General features: G+C 43.7%; 1 protein-coding gene across 3 annotated transcripts in view; it reads left to right on the top strand.

Moving 5' to 3' along the window:
- The window catches only part of LOC126278505 (inactive dipeptidyl peptidase 10-like), a 517605-nt gene that overhangs the window by 427792 nt on the left and 67949 nt on the right, over positions 1–21864 (top strand). For all 3 annotated transcript variants that reach the window (XM_049978663.1, XM_049978662.1, XM_049978664.1), the window contains exon 10: positions 5831–6054. In XM_049978663.1, the coding sequence (XP_049834620.1) occupies positions 5831–6054 (224 nt within the window). The remainder of the gene's footprint in view (positions 1–5830; positions 6055–21864) is intronic.

Below are 21864 nucleotides of genomic sequence, written 5' to 3' on the forward strand. Positions count from 1 at the left end.
GTCGACGTTTCCTGTTAATTTGACGTGGTACTAGTCTCGTACACCCGAGCAATATTAAAATATGGGCAGAACAAGTGTTTTGTATGCTGTCGCTTTTGTAAACAAACCAGTTTCCCAGTATCCTACCAATGAATCATAGCCAATCATGTGATTTACCTACAATAGAGCTCATGTGATCTGTTCATTTCATATGCACAATCTGACAAAAAAGGTGATGCACCCAGAAGACAAGGCCGAATGTCAATATAACTTCCAACACGTACACATTATCGTTGGGTATGACTGGAAGCTCATACCGGGTGATCAAAACGTCAGTATAAATTTGAAAACTGAATAAATCACGGAATAATGTAGATAGAGAGGTACAAATTGACACACGTGCTTGGAATGACATGGGGTTTAATTAGAACCAAAAAAATACAAAAGTTCAAAAATGTCCGACAGATGGCGCTGCATCTGATCAGAATAGCAATAATTAGCATAACAAAGTAAGACAAAGCAAAGATGATGTTCTTTATAGGAAATTCTCAATATGTCCACCATCATTCCTCAACAATAGCTGTAGTCGAGGAATAACGTTGTGAACAGCACTGTAAATCATGTCCGGAGTTATAGTGAGACATTGGCGTCAGATGTTGTCTTTCAGCATCCCTAGAGAAGTCGGTAGATCACGATACACTTGCGACTTCAAATAACCCCAAAGCCAATAACCGCACGGACTGAGGTCTGGGGACCTGGGAGGCCAAACATGACGAAAGTGGCGGCTGCTCACACGATTATCACCACCGACGCGCGCAAGTGTTTATGAGCCAGGCTGCGGATGATGCAATTACACAACTTGTGTACGGGCCGCTAGACACCGCCGCGAGCGCTAGAGTGCATTGCGGTCGCAGGCATTGCACGAGCGCAACCGTTGCAATGCCTGCAGGCAACTAAAATGAGCTCTAACATGGAAATTAAGCGTTTCCGGACATGTCCACATAACATCTTTTCTTTATTTGTGTGTGAGGAATGTTTCCTGAACGTTTGGCCGTACCTTTTTGTAACACCCTGTATAGACAGTACAGAGGGCGCCACTGTCCATCACGTGGCTTCGGCTATGATATTGTCCCTGAAAATGCCAACATTCTCGATTGAATGTAATCGATCGTCACGCTTGCGGAGCAACGCTGACATCCAAATTTTATCCAGTTTAACACCTTCGTCTTTAGTGTTAAAATTATTGCGGTGTTTATCAATCTCGATAGCCTCTCTATACATCCGTGCATAATAATGCGAGGTTTTTGATATGACGCTCGTCTCGGTGAATGCTATTTCATGATCATGATCATGTTCAACAAGACGAGTGTTCACACTTCTCTTTGTGGTACCGATATAAACCTGTCCACAATATCGGTACCACAAAGAGAACTGCGAACACCCGTCTTGATGAACATAAGAGGAATTGCCGCCTAGGTCACACGGATAAATCGGAAGTAGCGGAACATGTTTACCAGGAAGGTGATCATGAAATAACATTCAACGAGACGAGCGTCATATCAAAATCCTCGCATTATCATTCACGCATATATAGAGAGGCTATCGATATTAATAAACACCGTAATAATTTTAACAGGAAAGATGAAGGTGTTTTTGTTGTTGTGGTCTTCAGTCCTGAGACTGGTTTGATGCAGCTCTCCATGCTACTCTATCCTGTGCAAGCTTCTTCATCTCCCAGTACCTACTACAGCCTGCATCCTTCTGAATCTGCTTAGTGTATTCATCTCTTGATCTCCCTCTACGATTTTTACCCTCTACGCTGCCCTCCAATACTAAATTGGTGATCCCTTGATGCCTCAGAACATGCACTACCAACCGATCCCTTCTTCTAGTCAAGTTATGCCACAAGCTCGTCTTCTCCCCAATTCTATTCAATACCTCCACATTAGTTACGTGATCTACCCATCTAATCTTCATCTTTCTTCTGCAGCACCACATTTCGAAGGCTTCTATTCTCTTCTTGTCTAAACTATTTATCGTCCACGTTTCACTTCCATACATGGCTACACTCCATACAAATACTTTCAGAAACGACTTCCTGACATTTAAATCTATACTCGATGTTAACAAATTTCTCTTCTTCAGAAACGCTTTCCTAGCCATTGCCAGTCTACATTTTATATCCTCTCTACTTCGACCATCATCAGTTATTTTGCTCCCCAAATAGCAAAGCTCCTTTACTACTTTGCGTATCTCATTTCCTTATCTGATTCCCTCAGAATCACCCCACGTAATTCGACTACATTCCATTATCCTCGTTTTGCTTTTGTTGATGTTCATCTTATGCCCACCTTTCAAGACACTGTCCATTCCGTTCAACTGCTCTTCCAAGTCCTTTGCTATCTCTGACAGAATTACAATGTCATCCGTGCGGTCTAGGCGCTTCAGTCTGGAAACACGTGACCGCTCCGGTCGCAGGTTCGAATCCTGCCTCGGGCATGGATGTGTGTGATGTCCTTAGGATAGTTTAAGTAGTTGTAAATTCTAGGGGACTGATAACCACAGATGTTAAGTCCCATAGTGCTCAGAGCCGTTTGAACAATGTCATCGGCGAGCTTCAAAGTTTTTATTTCTTCTCTATGGATTTTAATACCTGCTCCGAACTTTTCTTTTGTTTCCTTTATTGCTTCCTCAATATACAGATTGAATAACATCGGGGATAGGCTACAACCCTGTCTCACCACCTTCCCAACCACTGCTTCCCTTTCATACCCCTCGACTCTTATAACTGCCATCTGCCTTCTGTACAAATTGTAAATAGTCTTTCGCTCCCGCTATTTTACCCCTGCCACCTTAAGAATTTAAAAGAGAGCATTTAAATCAACATTGTCAAAAGCTTTCTCTAAGTCTACAAATGCTAGAAACGTAGGTTTGCCTTTCTTTAATCTAGCTTCTAAGATAAGTCGTAGGGTCAGTATTGCCTCACGTGTTCCAACATTTCTACGGAATCCAAACTGATCTTCCCCGAGGTCGGCTTCTATCAGTTTTTCCATTCGTCTGTAAAGAATTCGCGTTAGTATTTTGCAGCTGTGACTTATTAAACTGATAGTTCGGTAATTTACACATCTATCAACACCTGCTTTCTTTGGTATTGGAATTATTATACTCTTCTTGAAGTCTGAGGGTATTTCACCTGTCTCATACATCTTGCTCACCAGATGGTAGAGTTTTGTCAGGGCTGGCTCTCCCAAGGCTATCAGTAGTTCTAATGGAATGTTGTCTACTCCCAGGGCCTTGTTTCGATTACGAAGGTGTTAAACCGGATAAATTTTGGATGTCAGCGTTGCACCGCAAGCGTGACGATCGTTTACTGTCAATCGAGAATGTTGGCACCACCAGAGACAATCTCAAAGCCTTCGCCACGTGATGGACAGCGGCGCCCTCTGTACTGCCTATATAATCAGCGCTTCCGCGAGTTCTCTTAGCACTTCGCCGCCGTACCTCCGAGGATGTTTCCCCCAGTCGGAGACGAAATGTCAGGGGAGAGTTTTATACTTCGACCACGGCCTGTCAGTCCGGAAGTATTAAATGAAGACAATACCGGCCGTGAAAGCTTACATTGTACGATTTTTCTGTCTTTGTTCAATTTCTACGTCTGTTACAGGAAGTGAGTTATACAGGGTGTTACAAAAAGGTACGGCCAAACTTTCAGGAAGCATTCCTCATTTAAGATTCGTCAGTATGTACTGTACTTCCTCGATACACCGCCAGTTGGCCCAATAGAAGGAAGGTAATGTTGACTTCGGTGCTTGTGATGACATGCGACCCGTTGCTCTACAGTACTAGCATCAAGCACATCAGAACGTAGCACCAACAGATTAGTGTTTATCACGAACGTGGTTTTGTAGTCAGTGCAGTGTTTACAAATGCCGAGCTGGCAGATGCTCATTTGATGTATGGATTAGCACGGGGCAATAGCCGTGGAGCGGTACGTCTTTATCGAGACAGATTTCCAGAACGAAGGTGTCCCGACAGGAAGACGTTCGAAGCAATTGATCGGCGTCTTAGGGAGCAAGGAACATTCCAGCCTATGACTCGCGACTGGGGAAGACCTAAAACGACGAGGACACCGGCAATGGACGAGGCAATTCTTCGAGCAATTGACGGTAGCCCTAATGTCAGCGTCAGAGAAGTTGCTGTTGTACAAGGTAACGTTGACCCTATCACTGTATGGAGAGTGCTACGGGAGAACCAGTTGTTTCCGTACCATGTACAGCGTGTGCAGGCACTATCAGCAGCTGATTGGCCTCCACGGATACACTTCTGCGAATGGTTCATCCAGCAATGTGTCAATCCTCATTTCAGTGCAAATGTTCTCTTTACGGATGAGGCTTCATACCAACCTGATCAAATTGAAAATTTTCACAATCGACATGTGTGGGCTGACCAGAATCCGCACGCAATTGTGCAATCACGTCATCAACACAGATTTTCTGTGAACGTTTGGGCAGGCATTGTTGGTGATGTCTCGATTGGGCCCCATGTTCTTCCACCTACGCTCAATGGAGCACGTGATCATGATTTCATACAGGATACTCTAACTGTGCTGCTAGAACATGTGCCTTTACAAGTACGACACAACATGTGGTTCATGCACGATGGAGCTCCTGCACATTTCAGTCGAAGTGTTCGTACGCTTCTCAACAACAGATTCTGTGACCGATGGATTGGTAGAGGCGGACGAATTCCATGGCCTCCACGCTCTCCTGACCTCAACCCTCATGACTTTCATTTGTGTGGGCATTTGAAAGCTCTTGTCTTCGCAACCCCGGTACCAAATGCAGAGACTCTTCGTTCTCGTATTGTGGACGGCTGTGATACAATACGCCGTTCTCCAGGGCTGCATCAGCGCATCAGGGATTCCATGCGACGGAGAGTGGATGCATGTATCGTCGCTAACGGAGGACATTTTGAATATTTCCTGTAACAAAGTGTTTGAAGTCACGCTGGTACTTTATGTTGCTGTGTGTTTCCATTCCATGATTAATGTGATTTGAAGGGAAGTAATAAAATGAGCTCCAACATGGAAAGTAAGTGTTTTCGGACCCATGTCCACATAACATATTTTCTCTCCTTGTGTGTGAGGAATGTTTCCTGAAAGTTTGGCCGTACCTTTTTGTAACACGCTGTATAATTAGAGCTACATGGTATGTACCCATGAAATTTACTATCCCTACTTTCACATATTTTTCTTTGCATCCGTAGCAGCAATAGTAATTCACCATCGCTATTACACTATCAACAAACGATGAAACGCAACAAAAACTCTTGATATTATAAACTTCAAACGCTGCAGAAAGCGTATACGCACAGCGAAGTCCCGAAAATACGTGACAATCCTGGTTTAATGTCGAGAACATGCGCAGAACGCAGTGCTCACTCCAGAGATATTTACTCTATGGCATTACCAGAGACAATCTCATAGCCGACGCCACGTGATCGACAGCGGCGCCCTCTGTACTGCCTATATAATCAGAGCTTCCGCGAGTTCTCTTCGCAGTTCGCCGCTGTACCTCCGAGGATGTTTCACACAGTCGGGGCCGAAATGTCAGGGGAGAGTTTTATACTTCAACCACGGTCTATCAGCCCGGTAGTTTTAAGTGAAGACAATAGCGGCCGTGAAAGCTTACAATGTAATATTTTTCTGTCTTTGTTCAATTTCTACGTTTGATACAGGAAGCGGTTTATATTAAGTAGTTTTAACAGTCAGATGTCTGGGGTGGTGGGGAAAAAAAAGAACGATATAACCAGAAACCGGTTGTTTCAGCGAGAACCGTGGTCCTTACTGCAGGTTCACGAGCAGCGGTCGCACGCCTGGCTGGAGCCCGCGCCGGCGCCCCTCTTCTCGGCAGACGGCGAGTCCTTCGTGGCGGTGCTGACGCAGCGCGACGCCGCAGTGCCGGGCTACCCGCACGTCGTCAGGGTAGACATCGCCGAGCAGAGGACCACACCACTCACGTACGGCGCCTGGCACGTCACCGCCATTGCCGCCTGGGACCAGTTCCACCATCTTGTGTAAGATACTCACCCGCTTCCTACGAGCGGCGTCAACAAGTACGAGGTGCATTCAAGTTCTAAGGCCTCCGATTTTTTTTCTAATTAACTACTCACCCGAAATCGATGAAACTGGGGTTACTTCTCGACGTAATCGCCCTGCAGACGTACACATTTTTTCACAACGCTGACGCCATGATTCCATGGCAGCGGCGAAGGCTTCTTTAGGAGCCTGTTTTGAACACTGGAAAATCGCTGGGGCAATAGCAGCACGGCTGGTGAATGTGCGGCCACAGAGAGTGTCTTTCATTGTTGGAAAAAGCCAAAGGTCACTAGGAGCCAGGTCCGGTGAGTAGGCAGCATGAGGAATCACTTCAAAGTTGTTATCACGAAGAAACTGTTGCGTAACGTTAGCTCGATGTGCGGGTGCGTTGTCTTGGTGAAACAGCACACGCCCAGCCCTTTCCGGACATTTTTGTTGCAGTGCAGGAAAGAATTTGTTCTTCAAAACATTTTCGTAGGATTCACCTGTTACCGTAGTGCCCTTTGGAACGCAATGGGTAAGGGTTACGCCCTCACTGTCCCAGAACATGGACACCATCATTTTTTCAGCACTGGCGGTTATCCATAATTTGGTGGCAGTGAATCTGTGTGCTTCCATTGAGCTGACTGGCGCTTTGTTTCTGGATTGAAAAATGGCATATACGTGTTATCCATTGTCACAACCGACGAAAAGAAAGTCCCATTCATGCTGTCGTTGCGCGTCAACATTGCTTGGCAACATGTCACACGGGCAGCCATGTGGTCGTCCGTCAGCATTCGTGGCACCCACCTGGATGACACTTTTCGCATTTTCAGGTCGTCGTGCAGGATTGTGTGCACAGAACCCACAGAAATGCCAACTCTGGAGGCGATCTGTTCAACAGTGATTCGGCGATCCCCCAAAACAATTCTCTCCACTTTCTCTAACATGTCGTCAGACCGGCTTGTCCGAGCCCGAGGCTGTTTCGGTTTGTTGTCACACGATGTTCTGCCCTCATTAAACTGTCGCACCCACGAACACACTTTCGACACATCCATAACTCCATCACCACATGTCTCCTTTAACTGTCGATGAATTTCAATTGGTTTCACACCACGCAAATTTAGAAAACGAATGATTGCACGCTGTTCAAGTAAGGAAACCGTCGCCATTTTAAGTATTTAAAACAGTTCTCATTCTCGCCGCTGGCGATAAAATTCCATCTGCCGTATGGTGCTGCCATCTCTGCGGCGTATTAACAATGAACGCGGCCTCATTTTAAAACAATGTGCATGTTTCTATCTCTTTCCAGTCCGGAGAAAAAAATCGGAGGCCTTAGAACTTGAATGCACCTCGTAATGTAACACATTCTTTTCTCTACCAGTTTCGGTTGAAAAAATGCTCAATTTGTTGTGGGAGATCTCACAATACGAGGTTTGTCCGGAAAACACGTATAAAAGTTTAATAATGTCTTTATTTTACAAGTTGCAGTCACCGCCAGGCGGGACTACTGCTGTAATCAATCCCATCAACGCTCAGTTCGAGTCAGAGCACTCTGCGTGAAGGTGGGAGTGTGCGGCAGCTTGTTGACAGTTACCCTTTTTCACCTGCCGTCGGCATGGAGCTCTCTCTGATTGAGGAACAGCGTGTCAACATCAAGTTTCTTGCAAAGCTAGGCAAGAATGGCCGTGAGATTTTTGAGTGTTTCAAACAGCGAAGACAATTCTCTGAAGGAACCAACCCTGAACAAGTGGTTAAAAAGGTTCCGGGATGGCCGAGAAGAAGTGAACGATGACCCTCGCCCAGGACGACCGTCGACATAGAGTTCCGATGCAAATGTTGACGAATTCGGGCCTGTGTTCTTAAAGACCGTAGATTGACAGTCGGAATGATTGCTGACGAGCTGTCAGTCCCCAAAACAATCGTTCACGAAATCCTGACACAAAAACTTGAAATGAAGAAATTGTGTGCGAAAATCGTACCAAAGCCCTTGACGCCAGAACAGAAAGCAAAGATGGTTGAGTGCTGTGAGGATTGGTTGGAAGCAGAGGAACGAGGGGACTTTCTCAACCGAGTCATCACTGGGGACGAGTCCTGGTTTTACGAATTCGATGTGGGGCTCAAATCTCAAAGCAAGGAATGGAAACTAGCAGGAAAACCGAGTACAAAAAAGTCGGAAAAATCAAGGTCCAATGTGAAGACAATGTTGATTGTTTTCTTAAGATTCTAGGGGCATTGTTCACAAGGAATTTGTCCCTCCCGGCCAGAGAGTGAACGGAAATTTTTACGTTGAAGTTCTGACACGTCTCAGAGCTCGTGTGGCCCGTGTTCAACAGGAGTTGGCAAAAGGGGCAGGTGGATCCTTCATCACGACAATGCGCCCACTCACACGTCGCTCGTTGTGGGCGAGTTTGTGGCCCGAAGCTCAATCACCGTGACAGACCACCCACCTTATTCACCAGATTTAGCCCCGTGTGTCTTCTTCATGTTCCCGAAATGCAAAATGGTGCTTCGGGGGCGGCACTTGGGAGATGTGAAAGCCATCAAGGTGGAAACGACACGGCAACTGAACAACATCAGAACTGAAGACTTTCAGCAATGTTATCAACAGTGGAAACAGCGTCGGCAGAAGTGTATCGCGTCTCAGGGCGAGTACTTTGAAGGAGACCATATTGTAATACCTGAATAATTGTAAAATAAAGTTATTATTCAACTTTTATACGTATTTTACGGACAAACCTTGTATTCTCGCTTCAGCACCTATAGTTTCACGAAGTTCCGGTATGTGGCAGTGCTGTACATAGCCAACAAAATGGCGTCTGTAACGGAGGTGTGTTCCAAGGAGTGAGCTGTAGCGGAAAACCAGGTCGACGCAGATATTAACAGCCGCTTGCAGAAGGTCTATGGAGACCTGGCACTGAACAGAAGCACGGTATTCATCGGTTATCATCGCAATAAGGTCGCACAAACCTGTCCAATCTTCCACGTGCTGGCCGTCCGCACACAGCTATGACTCCTGCAGTGTCGGAATGTCTGGACACTCTTATGTAATTCTTCAGGCTTTCCCGGCGAGATCTTGACATGTGGAATAATCGGGTCTACTGCCGGATGTTTGTGGCGCTCTGGCACAATATTTCGGCCACATAACTAGTTGCCGTCTTCAGGTGCGACCTGAGACTGCCATATTGGAGGATCTTGTCCAGTAGGACGGGCCTCAGACAGCTGCCACAGACGGCGACCATGTCGGGCGCGGACGTCCGAGGGAGCACCGGGGAAGAGACAACACGTTACAGGCGGGCGCGGACGGCAGAGAGAGCACCCAGCGCCCTCTGGGCATAAATACTGGACAAGATCCTCCAATACGGCAGTCTCAGGTCGCACCTGAAGAAGGCAACGAGTTACGTGGCCGAAATATTGTGCCAGAGCGATTCAGATATCTGGCAGTAGACACGATTATTTCACATGTCTGGACACTCTTATTTGAGGTAACCTACGGGTCACAATCAAACACCTCACTCCACAACTGAACGCCTCTGTTGGTAGTGCTGACACACTCGTTCACTGTGGGGTACTCAAAGGTGCTTGCCCACAGCTTCCTCACCGCCTAAGAAGAAGAGCATCATTCTCTGTGGATATGTGTGGTGTGCGTACTGTAAGACCTTCAGTACATACACCATCAGATTATTTGACTTGTCGCTCTAGCGAAGTAGGCGAGTGTCAGCAATATATCTCGTGGTCTTATCGTGGCGTGTTTATCTTCTGTCATTAGGTCAGACGATAGAAATGACACTTGCACACTTAGAGTAGCAGATTGACGGTGACCAACTTTAAACAGAACTTGATTAATTTTCACACACATTTATTAAAATAATAAAAATCATAAACCTTACTTAACTTGATTCTGGATGCTATTTACAATTGACAATCTTAATTTCCTTTAGTCTTGGTACGTTAACCTTATTCTCACATTTCTCTGATACTTGACAAAGTGTCTATACATTTCTCTTCATGGCTATGTACAGGAATATGGTAATCTTATTAGGCGCAGACTGAAACTTGACTATAGACTGGTACGGAAAAATGCAGACTAATGCAGACTGACTAATCGGAGACCTGTACACTCGTTATAATACTTCGCGCGTTCAGGTATCATTGTGCGAGTGTGATCCGCGAGGAGAAAAGGTTCTACGTTAGCAGCAATCTCACTGGCTGCGTTACATATTAATATGCGGATCGGCGGAAGCAGAATTTGGTCTGTCTCTAAGACAGTGCCATCTCGTAGTGCGAAGATGGACGAGCGCGCGCCTGCGCTGTTGTGCTTGGCGGGCCGTGCTCTATTGGCAAAGTTGTGTACGCGCTGACTACGCGGAACTATGTACACAACAAGTTGCTTGCATGTAATGAGGCTGATATGACAGTTTTTTGCTAGACATCGTTACCCGCGATAAAACTTGGTTACTCACTTCGAAGCAGAAACAAAACGGCAATCCATAGAGTGGCGCCACACGAGCTGTGCTCCACAGAAAAAATTCAAAGCCGTATATTCAGCCGGTTAAGACATGGCTATGGGCTTCTGTTACTCTGAAGGGGTTATTCTGATGGATGGCCTCCTTTCTGGTGCATCTCGAGAGGAATTCATTGGGCTGTTCTTCCTCAACCTTCCTACTTCCATCTGGTGCAATGAAGGATGCACTCCACGGGAAGGAGCATATGGATGATGGGGCCTTATTGATGCACCAAGGCTCTGGCTCCGACGTCGACAATCGGAGTGATACTATAAGGGCACAGAGGTCCTCCCAGTAACGTGGCGTACGGACGTCAAATAGAATGAAGGTTTTGTTGAAAATTAGGGTATTGTAGCCAAAAGAGTTGGGAATAATTTGGTGTATTGGAATCCTGATTAAATCCAAGCTTTTTGTTTCTTTTTTACACACACATTGCATTTATCGAACCATTTTCCACCATTCTACATCTACATACATACTCTGCAAACCTCTACGAAGTGAATAGCAGAGGGCACTTAGTATGACACCATAAACTGGAGTATCTTCCCCTTCCAGCCGTATGGGGAGCTGGAATAAAGACTGCTTAAATGCATCTGTACGGGCTGTAATTAGTCGAATCTTGTATTCATGAATTCTACAGCAACTGTATGTGGCTGACGAATGTCTTGATTCTTGACCTTTTTTCTGGTTCTCTAATCAAGTTCTACATGCGACCCCTTGTGACAAGTTCAGTTCCGAGACCTTTGCTTCCCTCTCTGAGACCATTACTCCTGAAACGATCAAGTACAGAGTGTCCCAAAAAGAATGACCCGATGTTAACTTATAATAACATTGAGACAAAAGTCACTGGGTATCTGAAACAGCGTTAGATGTAATCAGCGTGGTCTAGAGTTTTAGAAAAAAATCCGCTAGATGGAGCACCACCGCACTGGCACAACAACGTGCGCAGTTTCCTCAATGCCAACATGCCTCAATGTTGGATAGTGCGTACAGGACCGCGAGACCAGGATTTATGCTCTTGACCTCCTAGGTCCCCTGACTTAACACCATGTGATTTCTTCCTGTGGGGATGCGTTAAACAATGTGTTTACGTTCCTCCCTTGCCTCGTGACATTGATGAACTAAAAACCAGAATATCAGCTGCTGTACCTTCAGTTACAGACGACACCTTACGCTCGGTTTGGGATGAAGTCGGCTATTGGCTAGATGTCGTCTGTGCAGCCAATGGAGGACATATTGAACATTCATGATGGATTTCTATAAACTTCTGTCTTTTGTGAGTAATTTAGTATGTAATTTGTTGGTGTTAAGCCCTTCCTCTTAATAAATAATTCTATTTAAAGTCGGGTCATTCTTTTTGGGACAACCTGCATTACCAGAGCTATTCGAAAAGTAAAGTCCGAGCGATTCCGAAATGAAAGCCACAGAGAACATCAAAAGTCTTGTATTTGCAACAGTTAGCCGTACCTTCCAGCTACTTCTCTAGATAGTCGCCACTCCGACTGAGATATTTTCTGTAGCATTGAACCAACTTTCAAATACCCCCCGTTGTAGAAGGCAGCCGCCTGTGCTTTCTGCCAATTCTCTTCGCTGATCTGCAGCTTGTTTTCTGAGCCAAAATGTTGCTTTCATAGCTAGCGACTCGTGTGAACAGAGATGAAAATCAGAGGAAGCCAAGTCCGGGATATATGGTATGTGATCAGACACATCCCATCGAAAACGCTACAGGGCCTATGGGGTATCGTCTCAGTTGTGCGACTGGATTCGTGATTTCCCGTCAGGAAGGTCGCAGTTCGTAGCAATAGACGGCAAATCATCGAGTAAAACTGAAGTGATATCAGGTGTTCCCCAGGGAAGCTTCCTGGGACCTCTGCTGTTCCTGGGTGACAATCTGAGGAGTTCTCTTAGGTTGTTCGCAGATGATGCTGTAATTTACCGTCTAGTAAGGTCATCCAGAGACCAGTATCAGTTGCAAAGCTATTTAGAAAAGATTGCTGTATGGTGTGGCAGGTGGCAGTCGACGCTAAATAATGAAAAGTGTGAGGTGATCCACATGAGTTCCAGAAGAAATCTGTTAGAATTCGATTACTCGATAAATAGTACAATTCTCAAGGCTGTCAATTCAACTAAGTACCCGGGTGTTAAATTTACGAACAACTTCAGTTGGAAAGACCACATAGATAATATTGTGGGGAAGGCGAGCCAAAGGTTGCGTTTCATTGGCAGGACACTTAGAAGATGTAACAAGTCCACTAAAGAGACAAATGACACTACACTCGTTCGTCCTCTGTTAGAATATTGCTCCGCGGTGTGGTATCCTTACCAGATGGGATTGACGGAGGACATCGAAAGGGTGCTAAAGAGGGCAGCTCGTTTTGTATTATCACGTAATAGGGGAGAGAGTGTGGCAGATATGATACGCGAGTTGGGATGGAAGTCATTAAAGCAAAGACGTTTATCGTCGCGGCGAGATCTATTTACGAAATTTTAGTCACCAACTTTCACTTCCGAATGCGAAAATGTTTTGTTGAGCCCAACGTACATAGGTAGGAATGATCATCACGATAAAATAAGAGAAATCAGAGCTCGAACAGGAAAGTTTAGTTGTTCTTTTTTCCCGCATGTTGTTCGGGAGTGGAATGGTAGGGCGATAGTATGATTGTGGTTCGATGAACCCTCTGCCAAGCACTTAAATGTGAATTGCAGAGTACTCATGTAGATGTAGATGTAGGAGCGTCCTCATTGCCCTTGCAGTTCACAGCCGAGAACTGTCATAAAGAAGCAAATGCATGACTGTTACGATTGTGTGCTGCGCGAAGTCAGATTAAATCTCTCAGAGGCACTCACACTCGGCGGGAGACATTATTTTCTAGACACGTTTACGTGCTCACTGTGAGCTCAGAACTGAAGAGAGCGATGTGAGGCGATCGACGGGTATACTACAGATACTATCCATGTATGGACGTGAAACATGGATGATAACTAGTTTGGACAAGAAGAGAATAGAAGCTTTCGAAATCTGGTGCTACAGAAGAGTGCTGAAGATTAGGTGGGTAGATCATATAACTAATGAGGAGGTATTGAATAGGGTTGGGGAGAAGAGAAGTTTGTGGCACAACTTACTAGAAGAAGGGATCGGTTGGTAGGACATGTTCTGAGGCATCAAGGGATCACCAATTTAGCGTTGGAGGGCAGCATGGAGGGTAAAAATCGTAGAGGGAGACCAAGAGATGAATACACTAAAACAGATTCAGAAGGATGTAGGTTGCAGTAGGTGCTGTGAGATGAAGAAGGTTGCACAGGATAGAGTAGCATGGAGAGCTGCATCAAACCAGTCTCAGGACTGAAGACAACAACAACAGCTATCCAACAAATCTCTGCACAGCTTCATCGGATTTTCGCTATGGTTTCCGATTCGCGATCGATCGGATCTTACTTTCGGAAGAGCCTTAGTAGCTGGTACCCCATCGTCATGACGATACCATAACAATATTTTAGAATGAAAAAGTTTTTGGACATTTTTGTTTTTAAAATGACGAAAGATAAATGATAGGTGTGTTATTGAATCACAAACTAATGAGTCTATGAGAAAACTGGTACTACTTATTCCTAAACGCTTTTTTTTATACAATGATGGAATAATTCCCAGTACATCACGAGTGGTACCTACTACTTCTTCTCAGGAACGAAAGCTAACTATCAACCTTGAGGGTAGACACGTCAGCAAAACATACTTCCTCTTCATCGCACTCTCTCTAGCGACACTTGCTTCACCCACAATGTGCACTCGCATTTAAAATAAACCATATTGAAATGTCTCCACTATAATTACTGTTTATAAATCAATTGATTGCTGGACTCCTTACTTCTGAACTGCCAGAAATTGGAAGACTTCAGTTTCCCGATGTTTTGCACAGAAGCACTGTCACTAATAATAATTATTATGATTTTGCTGTGTAGGCTCTACATCAACCAAGTTATGTAGTTACTACTGCTGTCAATTAATTCATTTACCTAATGCAATGAGAATAACGTTAGCAACTTCTGGTCCATTGCGTGAACTACCTACAACTCGGAGAAGCAATCGGACATTTTCGTGAAATATTTAAGCATATGTGATACAATTGTCTCATTTAATGTCAGAGATGTATGGTACAAAGTTCAAAGTATGTTAACAGTGGGAGGAAGAAAGAAGTTGCTCATACAGTCATTTCACAAGCTGTAATCTTCACCACATTTTGCTACATATTACTGCTAGTATTTTTTTTAAAAAAGTAAGTGTGTGTATCATATGTAATCATTATTACTATGTTACAAAACAACGCTAATAGTAATATCCTTTTTTAAAAATGTGGTATCCTCATCGAAACGTAGACATACCCTTCTGTTCTTACCGCAAAGAAAATTTTGTTTCTACAGGTTGGGAACCACTGATCTAGTCGACTTACCAACTCGGTCCAAATCCGATACGTCAGTGTCAACTGCCAAATTCAAAAATGTCCTGGGCAAATGCAGCACGCTCTGTCTTATTGTCTGGTTTGATTTCCTATCACAAATGCAGTCTATACGAAAAAATGAAGACACTTTTGGAGTACTTGGTACACTGCCATACGAGGAATTCTTAATTATTTTGATGGCTTATGCACACATTGTAGTTCTGTCAGAGACAGCAAAGGGCCTGGAAGTGTCTTGAAAGGAAGATATAAGATGAACACCAACGAAAGCAAAACGAGGATAATGGAATGTAGTCTAATTAAATCGCGTGATGCTGCGAGAATTAGATTAGGAAATGAGACGCTTACAGTAGAAAACGAGTTTTGCTATTTAGGAAGCAAAATAACTGATGATGGTCGAAGTAGAGAGGATATAAAATGAAGACTGGCAATGGCAAGGAAAGCGTTTCTGAAGAAGAGAAATTTGTTAACATCGAGTATAGATTTAAGTGTCAGGAAGTCGTTTCTGAAAGTATTTGTATAGCGTGTAGCCATGTATGAAAGTGAAATGTAGATGATAACTAGTTTGGACAAGAAGAGAATAGAAGCTTTTGAAATGTGGTGCTACAGAAGAATGCTGAAGATTAGATGGGTAGATCACATAACTAATCAGGAGGTATTGAATAGAAGTGGAGAGAAGAGAAATTTGCGGCTCAACTTGATTAGAAGAAGGGATCGGTTGGTAGGGCATATTCTGAGGCATCAAGTGATCACCAATTTAGTATTGGAGGGCAGCGTAGAGGGTAAAAATCGTAGAGGGAGATCAAGAGATGAATACACTAAGCAGATTCAGAAGGATGCAGGCTGTAGTAGGTACTGGGAGATGAAGAAGGTTGCACAGGATAGAGTAGCATGGAGAGCTGCATCAAACCAGTCTCTAGACTGAAGACCACAACAACAACAACACACAGGCTCATGTTATGAACGCTGGAAAATCTATTGAATTCTCTCCATATTTTCATCATTTCTTGTTGACCGGTTCACATGTTACTTCAAATCCAGTTTCCATCTTTCCATGAAGTTAGTATGCCATTTTCTTATGGATACTCTAGACGTTAGTAGTTTCCCGTATCACCTTCGGAAATTTCTCTGGACTTATATGTATGACTTTCTTTCAACAAACCAAGTTACACACTGTGCCTTTCCTGTGCAGACTCAGTTCTTTTATTGATTTATGTCACTCCTGACTACCGCAAACAACAAAGGAAAAACTTTGTAGAGTTATGTCGCTCTTATCACATGGTACGGCAGAACATTTATTCTTTACATTTGTAACGTCCCCTTAGAAAAATTTATGAATTACTGTGCTGATTAACCTTTTACACTATTTGATTTTCAAACAACTGAGCAGACATTTCGCTCTTTACCTGTTCTGATCAACACTAAACTGACACACAATATTTTTAGCGCAACGCAATCTGACTTTCAATAATCCCTACAACAGAATGGCCCTGACTAACAATAACCTATACCTGTCATGAATCACTTACCTCACAAAAATCTTCGTTACTCGAACTACTGCAATACAGCGAGCGCCACTACTGCCAGCTAAATAAAAGATTCTAACTACTAAAGACACTAATTATTGATACGCATAGCCAGCAAATCATAGATTTTGATAGAGAACAAACAGTGTATTTACCTTAATAATGTTCAAAAGTCATTATATATACATATATATTATATCAGTTCATGATATCCAGTATTACAAATTTACTGTCTCTGATGGACACAAGTCCAGATCGTCCGCTCTCAAAACTCCGCCATCTCACTCCCCACATCCATCACTGATGGCGGCTCACCTCCAACTGCGCAACGTTACGCGCTGTTCACATCCAGCTGCCCAACACTACAATAGAGAATATTTCAACAATGCCAACAAGCCACAGACTGCACACGACACAGCCAGTGATTTTCATACAGAGCGCTAGGTGACGTTACCAACATAAAAACCTAAACAGCCTACTTACACATTACAAAAACACTTTTTGTGGAAGTGAATCAGACAAAGTTTACTTTTCTCTCTAAGTTAATTACAAGTTGACTTTGAAGTTTTAAAGTACCTTTTGGGACATCCTGTAATTCTTGAATTTTTGCAAGCAGGGGTTCGTGATTTCCGTTTGTCCTCAAGATCCTGCCGATTCAACTTTTTCGATATTTACGCGACTCTCTCCTATGAATCAAACAAATCTGTGGTCATTCGTGCCATACTTCTTTGTGTATGTTCAATATCTCCTGTTAGGTCTATTTAGTCTGGTTCCCTAACACCTGAGCACCATGCTGAGATGGGACGCATCACTGATTTGTCTCCTTTGTAGAATGACTTCACTTTCCCAGTATGCTGCCAGTGAACCGAAGTCTACAATCTGCCTTACCTACAACTGGGTCTATGTGATCATTCCATGTCACATCCTTAAAATTGTTTCACCAGTTCACTGACTCTAACTGTGAATCATTGATATTGTAATCATAATAGGATAATAAGTTCTTTTTCGTCTACGTCTACATGATTACTCTGCTATTCACAATTAAGCGCCTGGTAGAGGGTTCAATGAACCACCTTCAAGCTGTCTCTCTACTGTTCCACTCTTGAAAGGCGCGCAGGAAAAACGAGCACATAAATTTTTCTGTGAGCCCTGATATCTCTTATTTTATTGTGATGATTACTTCTCCCTATGTAGGTGGGTGCCAACAGAATGTTTTCACAATCGGAGCAGAAAACTGGTGATTGAAATTTCATGAGAAGATCCCGTCACAACGAAAAACACCTTTGTTTTAATGATTGCCCCTTCAATTCACATATCATGTCTGTGGCACTATCTCCCATATTTCGTGATAATACAAAACGAGCTTGCCTTCTTTGAACTTTTTCAGTATCATCCGTCAGTCCCAACTGATAGGGATCCCACAGCGCACAGCGATACTCCAGAATAAGGTGGACAAGGGAGGCATAAGCAGTCTCTTTTGTATACCTGTTGCACCTTCTAAGTGTTCTGCCAATGAATCGCACTATTTGGTTTGCTCTACCCACAACATTATCTAAAGGAAACATTAGCGACAGCCCCGGACATTTGCACAAGCCCCGCCCATTTACCCCCCTCCACACCTACCCCCCACCCCCACCCCTGCCGCCACACCAACCAAGAGCGCATCAATATGATCTCTGGTAGTCCTCGTCGCTGTCGTGTTTTTGTTCATCGTTTTTTGTTTTACTGCGGTTGTTCATACTAGCAGTGGTGTGCTGTTAGTACTTCTTAGCAGTTTGTGTAATACTGTCAAAATGAAACATAGATATGCACTCTCAATAAAGTTATCATACACAAGGTACCTAATCTTGACTGTTGTGGCCAACTGCTGTCAAAACTGATATTTAACAGACATTAAAGTACGATAAGATGTGTTGGAATGACACTGACGAAATTATGCCACAACAGGTGCAACATTATGTAATAGTCTTCTAGGGTCTAGCCAGTTTCGCAGATTTAACTGAAGGCATACTATATGTTCCAGCTGTTTCCTAACACGTCTTGAGGTGAGCTCCAGTGTTAGGCGCGTAATGGGGCCCCTTAGGGATATGGCGGCTAAGGTGGGGAAGAAATCCAGTGTGCACTCCGTGTGCATTCCGATTGGAGTCATTCCTGATGTGGAAAGGGTCCTTCCAGATGCCATGAAGAGCACAGGGTGCAGCCAGCTGCAGGTGGTGGCACATGTCAGCACTAATGACATATGTCGCTTTGGATCTGAGGAAATTCTCTCTGGATTCCAGCGGCTATCTGATTTGGTGAAGGCTGCCGGTCTTGCTTACGAGATGAAGGCAGAGCTCACCATCTGCAGCCTCGTTGACAGAACCGACTGCGGACTTTTGGTGCAGAGCCGGGTGGAGGGTCTAAATCACAGGCTCAGACTGTTTTGCGACCGTGTTGGCTGCAAATTCCTTGACTTGCGCCATAGGGTGGTGGGGTTTCGGGTTCCACTGAATAGGTCAGGAGTTCACTACACTCAGGTGGCGGCTACACGGCTAGCGGAGACTGTGTGGCGTGGACTGGGCATTTTTTAGGTTAGAAGGCCTTGGGAAAGTATGGGATGGGCTGCAATCTCGAAGGATGCATGGCAAATACAGGACGTGCTTGGATCAAGGAACAGTCGGAATTGTAGTTGTAAATTGTTGTAGTTGTGCTGGGAAAGTCCCTGAGCTTCAATTGTTAATAGAAAGCACAGAAGCTGAAATCGTTATAGGTACAGAAAGCTGGCTAAAGCCTGAAATAAGTTCTGCAAAAATTTTTACGAAGTCTCAGATGGTGTTCAGGAAAGATAGATTAGGCAGAATTGGTGGTGGAGTGTTTGTGCCTGTCAGTAGTGGTTTATCTTGTAGTGAAGTCGAAGTAGATACTCCGTGCGAATTGGTATGGGTGGCTGTTATACTTAACAGCCGAACTAAGTTAATAATTGGCTCTTTATTTGCACGAAGTAATGGCCGCTATTGACAGGGGATCTCAAGTTGATTCCGTATTTCTAGATTTCCGGAAAGATTTTGACACCATTCCTCACAAGAGAGTTCTAATCAAGCTGCGGGCCTACGGGGTATCGTCTCAGTTGTGCGACTGGATTTGTGATTTCCTGTCAGGGAGGTCACAGTTCGTAGCAATAGACGGCAAATCATCGAGTAAAACTGAAGTGATATCAGGTGTTCCCCAGGGAAGCGTCCTGGGACCTCTGCTGTTCCTGATCTATATAAATGACCTGGGTGACAATCTGAGCAGTTCTCTTAGGTTGCTCGCAGATGATGCTGTAATTTACTGTCTACTAAGGTCATCCAAAGATCAGAATCAGTTGCAAAGCGATGTAGAAAAGATTGCTGTATGGTGTGGCAGGTGGCAGTTGACACTAAATAACGAAAAGTGTGAGGTGATCCACTTGAGTTCCAGAAGAAATCTATTGGAATTCGATTACTCGATAAATAGTACAATTATCAAGGCTGTCAATTCAGCTAAGTACCTGGGTGTTAAAATTAAAAACAACTTCAGTTGGAAAGACCACATAGATAATATTGTGGGGAAGGCGAGCCAAAGGTTGCGTTTCATTGGCAGGACACTTAGAAGATGTAACAAGTCCACTAAAGAGACAACTTACACTACACTCGTTCGTCCTGTGTTAGAATATTGCTGTGTGGTGTGAGATCCTTACCAGGTTGGATTGACGGAGGACATTGAAAGGGTGCAAAAAAGGGCAGCTCGTTTTGTATTATCACGTAATAGGGGAGAGAGTGTGGCAGATATGATACGCGAGTTGGGATGGAAGTCATTAAAGCAAAGACGTTTATCGTCGCGGCGAGATCTATTTACGAAATTTTAGTCACCAACTTTCTCTTCCGAATGCGAAAATGTTTTGTTGAGCCCAACGTACATAGGTAGGAATGATCATCACGATAAAATAAGAGAAATCAGAGCTCGAACAGGAAAGTTTAGTTGTTCCTTTTTCCCGCATGTTGTTCGGGAGTGGAATGGTAGGGCGATAGTATGATTGTGGTTCGATGAACCCTCTGCGAAGAACTTAAATGTGAATTGCAGAGTAATCATGTAAATGTAGATGTAGATGCCTTCTGTACTTATTTGCTTCTTCTGTCTCCAATTTTTGTCTCTTTTGTCGTTCTGTTCTACTTTTCCTTTTTATCAGTACAGACAGTTTCAGGATGTTCTGGACAATGGGAAAAAGGGAAGTAAGAAAGGAGATAAAATAAGCCATACGCAGAGAACCACATATATCATCCACCTATACGACAACTGGTTCACTTGCTGCATAATAGCCCCTACTCTACAACACAGGAGTGAAATGAAAAAAATTATTCTCAAGATTTGAATGTAAGAGAAAAAAAAGTATCACACACTATCAGTAAATCACCTAACTGTGAATCCGTTATGTCAGCTTATCCTGACAAGGGACCGCATATTTACACAATTATAATCATTTCAATATGTGCCTCTTCAATATGCATTTTTTGCTATTGCTATCTTCAATCTGAATACCAGCTTCAAGTAGGTCACAACGTGACTGTACTTATGCACCAGAAAACTTCAAGATGTCCACATGAAATGTTCATGCCAGGTATTATGGGGACCTTCAGTTTGACATGGAATCTGAATTATGATGCTATCAGTATTTTTCACATACCCATAGCATTGTCAGATTTGAAAGTGATGGAAAGTGTCATGAAAACTGTAGAATCCTCAAGGAATTGATCCATAATCTTTAGAATTATTGTCTGACATATGTTCACTGGGCTTATGGTGCACACAGCATGCTTTCCACTTGTATCCACTATAAAACCATATTTAAAATTTGAGAAAAGAAGTGAGTTACTCACCTGCAAACACTACTCAAAAATTCACTGCCTTCAAAAAGGGCAAGCACTGGCTCCTTCCTAGGATCTGCATTACAGATTCCTTATTCATTATAGAATTCTCACTCTTTTGTAGAAATGATCATGATGCTGCTAAACCTGAGCTTTAGCTATGCCAAAAGCAATGAAAAGCACTGCAGCTTTAGCAGATACTATATATTTTGCATTTGTTCTGTTATCATGATTTTCACAGTAAATTACAGCATTTCTAAGGCATGGTAGTGGACCTTCAAGCAGCTTAGCTAAAATATAGTCCATGATCTTTTCAGTGCAGTGCAATGTACAGGCATCATTTTACCAGTTGTGCAGTCCATTTGACATGACTGCACAACATTGCATCAAACTGAGGAGGCTAGGACTACATTCGTTGAGTCACAAGTTGAAGCTGGTTCTGTTAGTCAACTGAAGGGTTGT

This window comes from Schistocerca gregaria, chromosome 6, assembly GCF_023897955.1.
Source record: "Schistocerca gregaria isolate iqSchGreg1 chromosome 6, iqSchGreg1.2, whole genome shotgun sequence".
In the NCBI taxonomy this organism is placed as follows: domain Eukaryota; kingdom Metazoa; phylum Arthropoda; class Insecta; order Orthoptera; family Acrididae; genus Schistocerca; species Schistocerca gregaria.